The 14,474-nt window shown below is 37.1% G+C and overlaps 1 protein-coding gene across 1 annotated transcript; it reads right to left on the bottom strand.

Moving 5' to 3' along the window:
* Positions 1-9,546: 9,546 nt before the first annotated feature.
* LOC114258457 (uncharacterized) lies at positions 9,547-10,065 on the bottom strand. Its single transcript, XM_028198408.2, has one exon. It carries the CDS (start codon positions 10,063-10,065, stop codon positions 9,547-9,549), a length of 519 nt encoding a protein of 172 aa, XP_028054209.2.
* Between the last annotated feature and the right edge of the window lie 4,409 nt (positions 10,066-14,474).

Here is a 14,474-nt window from a genome sequence, read left to right as displayed (position 1 = left end):
GACTAAACACTGGTATGCACAGATCAACTCCAACAAATTTCACAGATTGTCCTTGAGATTTATTAATGGTCAAGGCATATGCCAATCGAACTAGAAATTAACATCTTGTTATTCGGAAAGGCATTTCTAAATAAGACAGTGTCAAGGATATCCTTGGTATGAATACCAAATTGCTAATTTTTTCTCCAGTTAAATTTTGAGCTTCAATTATGCAAGTATTGCATCTGGAAACTATCAATCTTGTGCCATTGCACACTCCATCTTTTGGTGCAATATTTCTTACCAACATTATAGGACAACTCACTTCCAACTCTACCTTTAAAGCTTATAGCCCAGGAGGATCTAATGAATTCAAATACTCTTTAGGATATCTATTTATTATAGTACAATCAATTTCATTATCTTCAGATATCTTGTCTGCTGCTTAGATAAGTATATGTTTAATCGGGAAAAATATTCAATGCAACAATATTGATAGCACTAACATCATCATTCCGTGCAGAAAGAATTGTACGTTTAGTTAAAAATATTGCAATCGATGTCTTTGCCACATCCAATTGCGGATATATTACTGAGATTATGTCTTTTAGATCTTGGTGTTTGTGTATTGTTGATGGAAATTTAACAATTTCTTGAGGATTAGTCCCAATCTATTTATAAAAATAAATGAATAAAATAATAAGTAAAATCAATTAAACTATATAAACATAAATGTATTTCGTGAATTTAAAAGCACCATATAATAGAGAAAAAGTTTGAAGAAATATTACATCCATCAAGAATTTTGCAAAATTAGCATTTCTAAGGTTTGCATGATTCAAGTGCATGTTCAAATTTAAAGACAGAACATGTATATCCTTCCATAGAGAAGAGTGTCTTAATGATGCATTCACAATTTGCTCACGGACTCCCTTTGGTTATAATTGGTAAGATTTGTCGAAAATCTCCACTAAGAACAACAGTGATATCCACAAATGGTTTTTCACTATCACAAGTGTCCCAAAGTGTGCGATCAACTGCCTCAACACAATGTCCACGCTGTATAGGAACTTTATCCCAGATTATAAGTTTTGTTTCACTAAACAGTTCTGCTTGTAATGATTGCTTGCTAAATCCACAAATTGAATTTTCCAATACATCCAATGAAATGGAAAATGTTGAATGAGCAGTGTGACCTCCTACTAACAACAATGATGTAATTCCAGATGAAGCCACAGTAATAACAATATGGCCAAGGCTGCGACACTTCAATGCAATCGTATTGTACAAAAAAAATTTCCCTGTTCCGGCATGTCCATTCAGAAAAAAAATAGTTCCTTTATTTTCAAAGACTGACGAAATGATTACATCATAAGCTGTTCGTTGATCATTGTTGAGGCGATCAATAATAATTTCTACATCTGCCTGTTGTGCCTTATTCTGTAGTTGTTAATGTTCGAATATACCTATTACCAACTACTGCACTCCAATTTGTAGAAGGTTGTGGCATTGGCGGGAAGTCAATTAAACTTTTTCCTAATTCTTGGAGCATTTGATTGAAAAAATAGAGACCATAATCTTCAATTTGAGCCTCAGTTGGTTCAGAAAATGGCAAACAATGTTCGAATCATGTGTGCAAGATCATCACATATGTGCATTGAAAATTGATTCCATAACGCATATGGTTGTAGTGAAGAGTACTGAGTAAGAATAATAATAAACAATCTCCTCAATTGATAACCAATTTTCATAATTGTAGCCTCTTTAAGGCATTGTATCCATCATTCATCATCTTCTAAAAGTCCTTTTGCAACACATGCTGATTTAAACATATCATGCAAAACATTGTTGACCATACGTAAGCATTGAAACGATTTTGGTCCTTTGACAACATTTAATAGAAAACGCAAATAAAATCTTTCACCACAATTAGGGCTAGCAAAGCACATTCTACCAATTACATATCCTTGCTGTCTTCGTTTCTATCTCTTTTCTGAATTAAGCCAAACAAAATATTGTGGAAATTCTTGGTACGTGAATGGACATTCATCTTCTATAGAAGCGCAACATGAAAAAAACCCAATAAGAGTTAACATTTGTTGCCCAGCTCTAGAAACAATTGCTTCTAATGATTCATCAAGATTAAAAAGAACACGATGCATTCCAGTTAAATGAAGTGATAAGCGTACAACTATTAGCATCTCTGCATGCAATGGATGACCAAATATTCACCAAGCAACTTCTGGAGGTCCAATATACCTCGCATCAAGATATTGTTGGATCTCATTTATCAATCCCAACACCATCGTTGTATGATCATAGCCCTTGTAAATGTACTTGTGTATATACTTGACACATCTCATTCCGGCACAAAGTTCCACATTCATGTGACAGTTGAAACGTTTAGAAAGATATGCATTGTATGGTACAACATCTCCATTATCAACTTCTTGACCCCTCACAATATGAACTTGACCATTATTGCGACGACGATAGATAGGATATCCATCTTGATCCATAGTAGTTGTTTCTTCGAACGCTAGAAGGTATCTTTTAGTGCATTTACTATTTTCCATACATGGTGTTTGTGGATTTTGAGCACCACATGGTTCATGTACCATACAACACTTGATAGTTTCAAAAAGCATAGATTCACCTTTTGGATATGGAAATTCTACACAAACCAATTTGTCTACTTGAGCATGTGTTCGAATTTTGTTTAGACCCTTAAGAAATAGAAGTGCATGCATATGAGGAAGGCCTCATTTTTAGAATTCAATTATAAAAACGTGCACAACTTTATTACGAAACACTTGGTTTGTTTATATTTCCTTCATCAAGCACTTTCTCTTTAACTCAAAAACACGGGTAATTAAATCATGACGATCAATAGGTTTTTGGTGCGGTAATAATGCCAAAGTAATTTCTGGCCAATTAGGATTTGGAGTCATGGTAAGAAAAATGTCTGAATGTTGGTTGTACCGTGTGATAGCCGTTGAATCTTGAAAGATTTCAAACATGTGTCTAGGACCTCTAGGAAATGAAGATGGCAAAACAAACTTTTGACCAATTTGATTGGGTCACAGGTCATTTGGATCAATATCTGTTATTCGGTTCAACTTGGACTGGTGGAGGCAGAGGAGGTAAAGGTTGTTGCCTCTGTTGTTGCATCATTGCCTCTGTCAGGGCCGCAAACATTTGTTCCATTCGACTCATTCGAGCCTCAGATGATTTAGCTGTATTGTCACTTCTTGTATTTTCCATTGCTATAGGTAAACAGAGCATTATAAACATAGGCAAATAGTCTTTTTCACAACATTTAGATTATTTACTTCAATGCCATGTGGTTATGGTCAGATTTAGTTTTCACTTTCAACGAACATACACTCACACATCCAAATAAAATGCCCCTACTTCTTACTAGGACACCCTAAGCTCGTATGGACTCGTGTGTGTGATAGAACACGTGCTCTGATACTACTCTGTCACAACCCAAGCCCGCCCCTATAGGTTTAGTGTTTTAACCGGCCAGTAATCCTTAGATTACCAAAGGCCTCTGAACAGAATAACTTATAATTAGGGGCTGTTGAACCAAATAAAGAATCATACATAGTCCAATGAGCTGTGGAGATGTATATGGGACATAAAAATTTAAAATTGTATATACACTTGTGACATCATAATTAACATAGTCATATGTCACTCACAGATACAGATAAGACAAAAGTGGGACTTAACCCAGTTTATAGATGAACAGCTCATAAACCCAAAAGAAAACAAAGTCTTAACACATGCTATTTAGACTTGACCTGCTCACAAAAGAGAACCTCCTCGGAGGCGCAACAGTTGGCTTACAAAACGGAGATGCCAGGTCATCAACTTTGAACCTGGTCACGCGCCTGCTCACCTACATACATAAATATAAACAATGAGTGAGAGCCCAGTGAATAATAACAAAGTAAAGAATTTAATGAATGATGTGCCGTATCAGATTTCAAATTAGAAACAGATCCATATTCACATACTTTCTAGAAATCATCAGCAGGCATTTGTGGTACATCCATTTAGCTATTATGACATATCAAGTTTACATAGTCGGTACCGACAACCATTAAGGTCCATATCTTGCGTGCAAGTAGCCATGGTATTGTTACCCATAGGTGAGGGCCACGTGAATATAGGCCTCGGTATTGTTACCCTTGGACAAGGGCCACGTGAACATAAGCCACGGTATTGTTACCCCCGGGCGAAGGCCACGTGAACATAAACCACAATATTGTTACCCCCGGACGAGGGCCACGTGAACATAAACCATGGTATTGTTACCCCTGGGCGAGGGCCACGTGCATATTGGGATACTGCAAATATATTTCAGAAAGATGGACATTCATTCATGATTCATAAAATAACATTTCAGAAAATAGATCATATTATATCAGTTAGAAAATATTTACAATTAAACATAGCTTTACAGGGTTATTACTCACAAATGGCTCCAAGCAAACACATAGAGTAGACAGATCAGGTAACTTGCAGTGCGTGACCTACACAGATACAGAACGAATACGTACAGAATTACACACTCAAAATCATAACTTAGTTCTCTCTTATTTTGGTGTGTTCTACTTTTATTCCTCATTATTCTGACTTAATTAGGGCTTAGAAATGCCTATAATGATATGAGGATGCCAAAATGTGATTCAGAACACTTAGTCAAATTTGCTGAAATAGGGGTCCCGCTGGAGCGCATCTTCTTTCGCTCGAACAGACATGAAAAATGTGAGTGTTCACTCAAGCGGTTTGGAAACTTTGCAAAAGTACTGGTTATGTGATTTTCACGCTCGACGGACGCTTGACGGTCGCTTGAGAGGTTTGCACAAACATGAAACTTCTGGGAGCTCATATTTCACGCTCGAGCAGACGTCTGGTTGCTCGAACGAAAGTGTAAGGTTACAGAGTGGTTACTCGAGAGCAGACTCTGCTGCTCGAGCGGAAGTGCATAATCTGGGATTTCTAAATGAAAGAAAGAAGTGCAGAATGTGTTGAATGACCATCAACTGATGGAAACGACTCTCAAATGAAAGAAATGAGTGGCAAGTTGATTCTTAAAATGAGGTTATTCGCATAAAAGTTAGACAAAGAAAAGCTAAGAACTACATAAGATAAGCTATGTACAAAGACTAATGCTACAACAAATGAACTAATCAAAGCTTGAATCACTTAAATAGAGTAGGACGGCCCTAAACTAGTCTCTAATAAGCCCAAAACAGTGGCTGAAAAGGTAAGAAAAGAGCTCAAAAGCTAAACCAAAGGTAAAGATAATAAAGCTATGTAAGCAAAAACAAAGAGGGGTGGCCAACCCCTCTAATTTCAAGACTTCAAACCAATTTTTTTGGCCTTAGTTCAACTCTGAAAATCAAAGAAAAAGAGTGTAAAGGAGCCAAGGGTTGAGCTATAAAAATAGGTGCAAGTAAGGGTGTTAACCTTACGACCGTTAGTAGCTTATCCAAACCCAAGTTCTAACACTTAAAATGGATACAAAATAGTCTAAGAATGCAAGAAACAGGTAGAAATGAAGTAAGCAAAAGCAAGAACAAAAGTCACAAGCTTATACCTCTCAAAATGGAGTAAGCTTTGGTTGATGATCAAACTCACTCTTGACACACTCTCAAGTTTGAATTATGCTTCTCAAGGGTCAACCAAGGCTCTAAGATGATGAGTCAAGATTGTGTATGGTGCATAGAGATGATACAAGGTTGGTAGATTAACTCAAAGGTAGCTTGCAATGGAATAAGGAGCTCTCTCTATGTGTATAGGCTTTCTTTCAATTGTTCAAGCTCCAAAATAGAGGGATATGGTCATATTTATAGAATTTGAGCACAAAAGGTGATAAATATCTTCAAAAATGGACAGCTGGCGGCCTCCTACCCAGAACAGTGTTTCTCACTACTAAAGCCCGGCCGACCCTCAATGAATTCCCCTGTTTTTCCGTTTTAGGCTCAACACAGGGTGGCACAAGGTGTACAAGGGAATTTCTTAGGTATGATCAATGGGAATATGGAAGATTTGGGGTTATTTCGAAGCTTGAACAAGACTCCTTCATTAAGAACTCGAACCATGCATAATACAACTTTCATCATCGAGTGTTCTGAGTAAAGTGCTCGAGCCTTGCGGGCGGTCAAAAATAGGGTGTCCACACATAGGTCCCTCCGTGGTTTTTCCAATCAACCTTTACCAATGGGATCTCCTTGTTCCTCAACCTTTTGATTCTTTGGTTAACAACTTGGATCGGCCATTTTTCATACGTGTAGTCATCCTTTAGCAATGCATGTGTCGGCTCAATCACATGTAATGGGTCTCTCAAATAATCCTGAAGCACAGAGACGTGAAAAACGTTGTGCATATATTCCATCACAAGTGGTAAGGCCACTCGGTATGTTACTGAGTTGATTTTCTCTAAAACTTCATACGGGCCAATGCATCTTGGTGCTAGCTTTCCTTTTACCCCAAATCGTATCTGACCTTTCATCGGAGTCACTTTGATAAATATATGGTCACCAAGGTTTGATTGGTTCATTCAGACTAGCCATCGGTTTATGGATGATAAGCACTACTCATCCGTAAATTAGTTCCCAAAGCCTGTTGTAACCTCTATCAAAACCTTGACGTGAACTTTGAATCTCGGTCAAATACAATAGATACTGGCACACCATGTAATCTCACAATCTCATTCATATAAATGTTAGCCAACTTATCCGCATTATAAATAATTTTAACAGGCAGAAAATAGGCAGATTTAGTCAAACGATCAACTATGACCTAGATAGAATCCATACCTCGAGAAGAGTGAGGCAAACTCACAATGAAGTCCATAGTGATATGCTCTCATTTCCATTCTGGTATTGGGAGTGGTTGAAGTAATCTAGCAGGTCATTGATGTTCAGCTTTAACTTGTTGGTAGTGCAAACATCTAACTATAAAGTTAGCAATACTCTTATTCATTCTAGGACACCAAGTCATGGTACATCTTTGTATTCCAGGGATGCATAGAAAATTTTGAATTGTGAGCTTCGGTCATAACATGTTTTCTTAAATCAGAATAATCCGGTACACAAAGTCTATTCTGAAATTTTAACACATCACTTTCAATTACGAACCCGGGTCTCGGTTTTGACTCAATTTCATCGAAAATTTTCTTCAAGAATTCATCTTCATGTTATTTCTCTTTAATGTCTTCAACGATTGTAGGTTAAGCAAAAATGGCGGCTAAGATCCCGCCTTATTCACGTAGCACAATTTCAATCTCATTCCTTTCTAGCTTACATATTAACTCCTTTTGACCGGTGAGTAAACATGACAAATTACCCATGGATTTTCGACTCAAGGCATCTGCAACGGTATTGGCTTTTCTTGGATAGTACAAGATTTGCAAGTCGTAATCCTTGATCAACTCAAGCGATTGTCTCTATTTCATATTCAATTCTTTTTAGGTGAAGAAATGTTTCAAACGTTTATGATTGGTATACACCTCACAAGTCACTCCATATAGATAATGGCGCCAGATTTTCAAAGCAAAAACCACAGCTGCTAGTTTCAGGTCGTGAGTCATATAGTTCTTTTCATAAGGACGGAGTTGCCGAGAAGCATAAGCAATTACCTTTCCATTTTGCATCAGCATGCAACCCAAACCTTTGTAGGAGGCATCATTGTAAATTTGAAACCCATCAATTCCATTAGGCAAGGTCAGAATTAGTGCAGTTACCAATCTAGTCTTCAATTCTTGAAAGGCCGACTCCCGTTGATCGTTCCAGTCAAATAGTACATTTTTTTGTGTTAACTGTGTCAATGGCATGGTAAGTTTGGAGAAAACTTTCACGAATCTGCGATAATAGCCTGCAAGCCCAAAAAAAACTTCGTACTTCTAACACATTGGTTAGTCTTGGCCAGTCCACAATAGTTTCAATTTTTTGTGGGTCAACCGAAATACTATCCTTGTTAATTACATGCCCCAGAAATGCTACACTGTCAAGCCAAAATTCACATTTGGAAAATTTTGCATATAGCTTCTTTTCTCTCAGAGTCTGTCACACGATTCTTAAGTAATTCTCGTGATCTTCCTTGCTTTTGGAGTAAATCAAAATATCATTAATAAATACAACAACAAATTCATTCAAATATGATTTAAACACCCTGTTCATAAGGTCCATGAAGGTAGCATATGCATTAGTCACCCCAAACGGCATTACCAAAAATTCATAGTGTTCGTATCTAATTCTGAATGCAGTTTTCTCTACATCTTCCGCCTTAACTTTTAACTAGTGATACCTGGATCTAAGATCTATCTTGGAGAACACTTGTGCTCCCTGAAGTTGGACAAATAGATCATCTATTCGGGGCAATGGATATTTGTTCTTCACAATTACCTTGTTCAACTCACGGTAGTCAATACACAGCCTCAAAGATCCGACTTTCTTTTTAACAAGCAACACTGGAGCACCTCAAGGTGATGTGCTCAGACGGATAAATTTCTTGTCTACGAGTTCTTAGAGATGAACTTTCAACTCTTTCAATTCAGAAGTTGACATTCTATATGGGGTTTTGGAAATTAGTTGTGTTCCGGGTACAACATCAATAGTGAACTCAATTTGCCTATCAATTAAGTCTCCTGGCAATTCAGTTGGAAATACATTAGGAAATTCATTTACTACAGAGATGTTCTCTACAGTGGGATTATCAGAAGTCATCATTAAAACACAACACATATACCCTCTACAACCCTTCCTAAGCAATTTGACAACTTTCATGGCAGAAATCAAGTATGGGAGAGGGACCACCCCATTCCCAGTAAACACAAACTCAGGTAACCCAGGTGGACGAAATATAACAAACTTATTCACACAGTCAATAGTTGCTCGTTAACCAGTCTATACCCAATATGCAGTCGAAATAATCAATTCCCAAAGGCAATAAATCAACATACAATATCACATCACCAATCACGATATCACATGTCGGTACACATACACACATACCATAGAACCCCTGGATGGCATAGATACAGACAATAAATAATTCATGGATTCTAAGGGTCTAGTTAATTTCTGAGAAAAAGCATGCGATACAAATAAATGCGTGGAACCAGAATCAATTAGCACATAGGCATTCTGAGCACAGATATAGATTATACCTGACACCACTGACTCAGTATTCTGTACATCAGCAGGTACCAATGCAAACACTCTCCCTTGCCTTAGCATTTCATTTCTAGTGTTACCCTTGAGATTAGTTCTTGCATTTGACCTTGCCACAGAAGTAGACTTGGTTGAACTTGCCACAGGACGGTTAATTTCATCGGATCTCAGCGGACAATCCCTAACCATGTGGCCAGTTTTGCCACACCAAAAACACGCACCTGCTGCATGGTAACATGCACCTTTATGCTTCCTTCTGCAATCAGGACAGTTCGAAATAGATTCACTATTCTAACTAGAGCTGCTGGAGGATCCTGTATAGCCTTTCTGGAAATGACCAACCCCTCTTGAAATTAAATCCAGATCTTTTACCCTTTCATTCAATTGGTTGAGCTGGAGCTTGTTTCTTTGCTGCCAAAATGACCTCTGCCATCAATGCTCTATCAAGTACTTCCACACACATAGGCAACTTTAGCATGCCTACTCGATCAAATACGTCCAAATCCAATCCCCCTTCAAATTTTTGAGCCTTTTTGTAATCTGTGTCGACCATATGAGAAGCAAATCTGGCCAACTCAGTGAACTTAGCTTCATACTCGGCTATAGACATCTTGCCTTGTTTGAGTTCTTGAAATTCCGACACTTTTCGATCTCTGAAGCATTGGGAAAAGTAATTGTTGTAAAATATTTCATTGAATTGAGCCCATGTCATATCCCCATTATTATTGCAGATTAACAACCACCATCTTCGAGCTTCATCTTTTAAAGTGTAGGTGGCCAAAAGGACTTTTTGTGTCTCGGAACACGGAAACACTTCAAATAGCTTCTCCATTTCTAGTAGCCATGTTTCTGCCTTTAAGGGTTCAATACCAGCAAAGAAGGTTGGTGGTTTCATCTTCATAAATTTTCGGGTGAGGTTGACTAGGTCATTGTTATTTGGTTCAACTTGGACCGGTGAAGGCGGAGGAGGTAAAGGTTATTGCCTCTGTTGTTGCGTCATTGCCTCTGTCAGGGCCGCAAGCATTTGTTCCATTTAGCTCATTTGAGCCTCAAATGATTCAGCTGTATTGTCACTTCTTGTATCTTCCATTGCTATAGGTAAACAGAGCATTATAAACATAGGCAAATAGTCTTTTTCACAACATTCAAATTATTTGTTTCAATGCCATGTGGTTATGGTCAGATTTAGTTTTCACTTTCAATGAACATACACTCACACATGCAGATAGAATGCCCCTACTTGTTACTAGGACACCCTAAGCTCATATGGACTCGTGTGTGCGGTGGAACACATGCTCTGATACCACTCTGTCACGACCCAAACCCGCCTCTATAGGTTTAGTGTTGTAACTGGCCAGTAATTCTTAGATTACCAAAGGCCTCTAAACAGAGTAGCTTGTAATTAGGGGCTGCGAAAGCAAATAAAGAAACATACATAGTCCAACGAGCTATGGAGATGTATATAGGACATAAAAATTTAAAACTTTATATACACTTGTGACGTCATAATTAACACAGTCATACGTCACTCACAGATACAGATAAGACAAAAGTGGAACTTAACCCAATTTACAGATAAACAAAACTTGCTCATAAACCCAAAAGAAAACAAAGTCTTAACACATGCCATTTAGACTTTACCCGCTCACAAAAGGAAACCTCCTTGGAGGCGCGACAGTTGGCTAACAAAACAGAGACACCAGGTCATCAACTTTGAACCTGGTCATGCGCTTGCTCACCTACATACATAAATATAAACGATGAGCGAGAGCCTAGTGAATAATAACAAAGTAAAGAATTTAATGAATGATGTCCCATATCAAATTTCAAATTAGAAACAGATCCATATTCACATACTTTCCAGAAATCATCAACAAGTATTTGTGGTACATCCATTTAGCTATTATGACATATCAAGTTTACATAGTCGGTACCGATAACCATTAAGGTCCATATCTTGCGTGCAAGTAGCCATGGTATTGTTACTCCCAGGCAAGGGCCACGTAAATATAGGCCTCAATATCGTTATGCCCGGGCGAGGGCCACGTGAACATAAGCCACGACATTGTTACTCCCAGGTGAGGGCCATGTGAACATAAACCACGGTATTGTTACCCCTGAGCGAGGGCCACGTACATATTGGGAAGCCGTAAATATATTTCAAAAAGATGGACATTCTTTCGTGATTCATAAAATAACATTTCAGAAAACAAATCGTATCATATCAATCAGAAAATACTTATAATTAAACGTAGCTTTACAGAGTTATTACTCACAAATGGCTCCAAGCAAACAGACAAAGTAGACAGATCAGGTAACTTATGGCGCGTAATCTACACAGATACAAAACGAATATGTACAGAATTACACACCCGGAATCATAACTTATTCTCTCTTATTTTGGTGTGTTCTACTTTTATTCCTCGTTATTCTAACTTAATTAGGGCTTAGAAATGCCTAGAATGATATGAGGATGCCAAAATGTGATTCAGAACACTTAGTCAAATTTGTTGAAAACAGGGGTCCCGTTTGAGCTCATCTTCCTTTGCTCAAGTGGACATGAAAAATGTGAGTGTTCGCTTGAGTGCAACTTCCTTCGCTCAAGCGGTCTAGAAACTTTGCAAAAGTACTGGTTGTGTGATTTTCACGCTCGACGGACGCTTGATGATCGCTCGAGCGTGAGACTTAGGTCCTCGCTCAAGCGTAACTCTTGTCGCTCGAGCGGTGTACAAAAACATAAAACTTCTGGGAGCTTGCATTTCACGCTCGAGTGGACGTCTGGTCGCTCGAGCAGAAGTATAAGATTACAGAATGGTCACTCGAGCGTAGACTTTGCCGCTAGAGCGGAAGTGCAGAATCTGGGATTTCCATATTGCACTCCCAAGCTTCAAACTCGAATTAAACATTTTGAAACTCATCCTTTTGGGCCAAAACTCCAGAAAATATTTAGAAACTTGTAGAATATCATAAATTGAAGATCATTTTGCCAAATCAAGGTCCAAAAGTATGCCAATTGTTCAAAACTCAAACTTGAAATTGGGAAAACATGTCATTACATGCCATGCATGCAAAGATACAAGCTCAAGCTTTCAAAACATGACCAAATGAGGCAAATTGGTGGAAAACAAGATGAATTCTCAAAACTAAAATAAACTTGACACATGCAAGTGGAAATTCTTTGGAATCAAACTCAAAATGCTATAATATATGCATGCATGAATGATTTGAGTTACAATTCTATAATCCTAGTTCATTCTCATGTCATTCCACCTCCTTTGCTTGAATTCTTACAAAAACTAACTCAATCACACAACTAAGGGTTGGATTTCTTACCTTAGATGCTCAACTATGCTCTCTAGAGTTAATTGATTGAAGTTCCTAAGCAAATCTCCAAATTCTTAAGCAATTCCTCTGTTTGAGGTCACTTCCCTCTTAGTCTCTCTCTCTACACGTTTTTGAGCTCAAGCAAGAGGAAATGAGAGTGCAAAAAATGGGTATTGAGGTGGGCTTATATAGGCTTTATCAAAAATTAATTAATTAGCTTACCACTAATCTAATAAGCATTAAATTATTCTAATTTAATTGTTCCGAATCGAATTCTAATTAAACTTACCATAATGTTCTAAAAATTCCAATTAACACGTAATTCAAGTCAATTTCGCGATCGGATGGCGATAAAGCCTTCAATTCGCAGAACAAAACATATACATGGACAGATCTTTCTACGACAAACAAATATGAATACAAATAATGCAACATACATGCAATTAATGTAAAATTTCACCTTAATTTCTTATTAAGCATTCCTAATTATGGATTATACGTTAATCATGGGTCGGGGTTGTTACAGATAGTGAATGATGTAGAGCCTTTTCCAGTAAGTGCTCTTGGATCTAATGTAGCACCAAGACTTGTAAAAGCATTGGTTGCATTGTACACTCGAGTATAACATCAAAACAATTTTGATTTATCATCATTCCCATTATATAATGCTTGAAGAAGTCAAGGCGTGTATTAAGAAAAGGAAGCTTAACTTTTCCTTTTGAACAACATGTTCCGAATAGAGGACGATTTGGAGTTGATTTTACTAATTTTTCATCCATGCAATGTAATGCTGAACAGAAAGGACATAATACATTCATCTTGCCAAGAGAATGACGACATGAATTTATATGTGCTCGAGTACCAACCGTTGGACTCATAGGCATATCCTCCAATTCCTCATCAGTACATAGATCCTCTTAAAGAGAATGAGTTGTAAGAGTAGGCCTACAAATATTGGTTCTGTGTAAATTAAAATAGAATGGTAATAGTAGGAGTATATATTTGAAGAATTAAACACGGTCTTTTACCAATTCCTTTATAGAGCTAAAGATGTGTTTCGCATTAAGAACGAACATGTGGAAGGATGTGCAACCATTGTTCATTTTTGCGCCGACTGAGTATCCTCAGTTGCCTTTGTTCCTAGTTCCAAGAAAGCATGACTGCGATGACACGGTATCAAAGAAGTTTGTCTCAGTTCAATAGATTCTCTTGATTTCTCCCATTCTCGCCGTACATGTTGGGCCAATATAGCTTTTGATATGGGATTATTACTATGTGCCTAAAATATGAACATTATATGATTTGGTACCTAAAATACAAATATTATCGTCTGCTATTTTATTTCTTGATTCAATAATTTTTTTATTTTAGTTATATTTTACTTTTTCTTCCTGCCTTGTGATAATTTTAAGAATATTGGAAACATTTTCTGTGCGATGCTTCCTTTTCCATTTTGCTTCATTTTCCCTCTCCCTTTTATTTTTTTATACAATTTTTTTTAAATTATTGTTTTCTCTTTCTTCTTGCCTTATGATAATTTTAAGAAAATTAAAAATATTTTCTATGCCTATGCTCCTCTGTTCCTTTGCTCATATGTTATAAAGTTTTCCTTCGAGTTGATCAAGGTTACAATTATTTTTTAGGAAATGTTAAAGAGAGCTAAAAATACTCTGTTTGAGTGTACAAAAAACAAAGAGCATTGAAAAATAAAATTCAACCATACATTTTTCGTTCTCTTGATTTTTTAGTAGACTGTAAAAAATACACACACACACACACACACACACACACAAAATGACAACACAAATTTTACATTTTTAAAAATATACATGATCGATGTTCAATTTAACAATATGATTGGCTTTGTTTTACTTGATAAATATTTTTTTTTTAAATGTTGAAGAATATACCATTGGACATGCATTTCCTTTCCTTTGCCAAAAGAAGTTGTTTTTTCTTATCCTTTAGACATTGCCTTGG

The sequence above is a fragment of the Camellia sinensis genome, chromosome 1, assembly GCF_055761805.1.
Source record: "Camellia sinensis isolate YWXY chromosome 1, ASM5576180v1, whole genome shotgun sequence".
NCBI classification, from domain to species: Eukaryota; Viridiplantae; Streptophyta; class Magnoliopsida; order Ericales; family Theaceae; genus Camellia; species Camellia sinensis.
The sequence above is the reverse complement of the archived record's forward strand: the minus strand, read 5'-3'. Positions and strand labels throughout refer to the sequence as shown.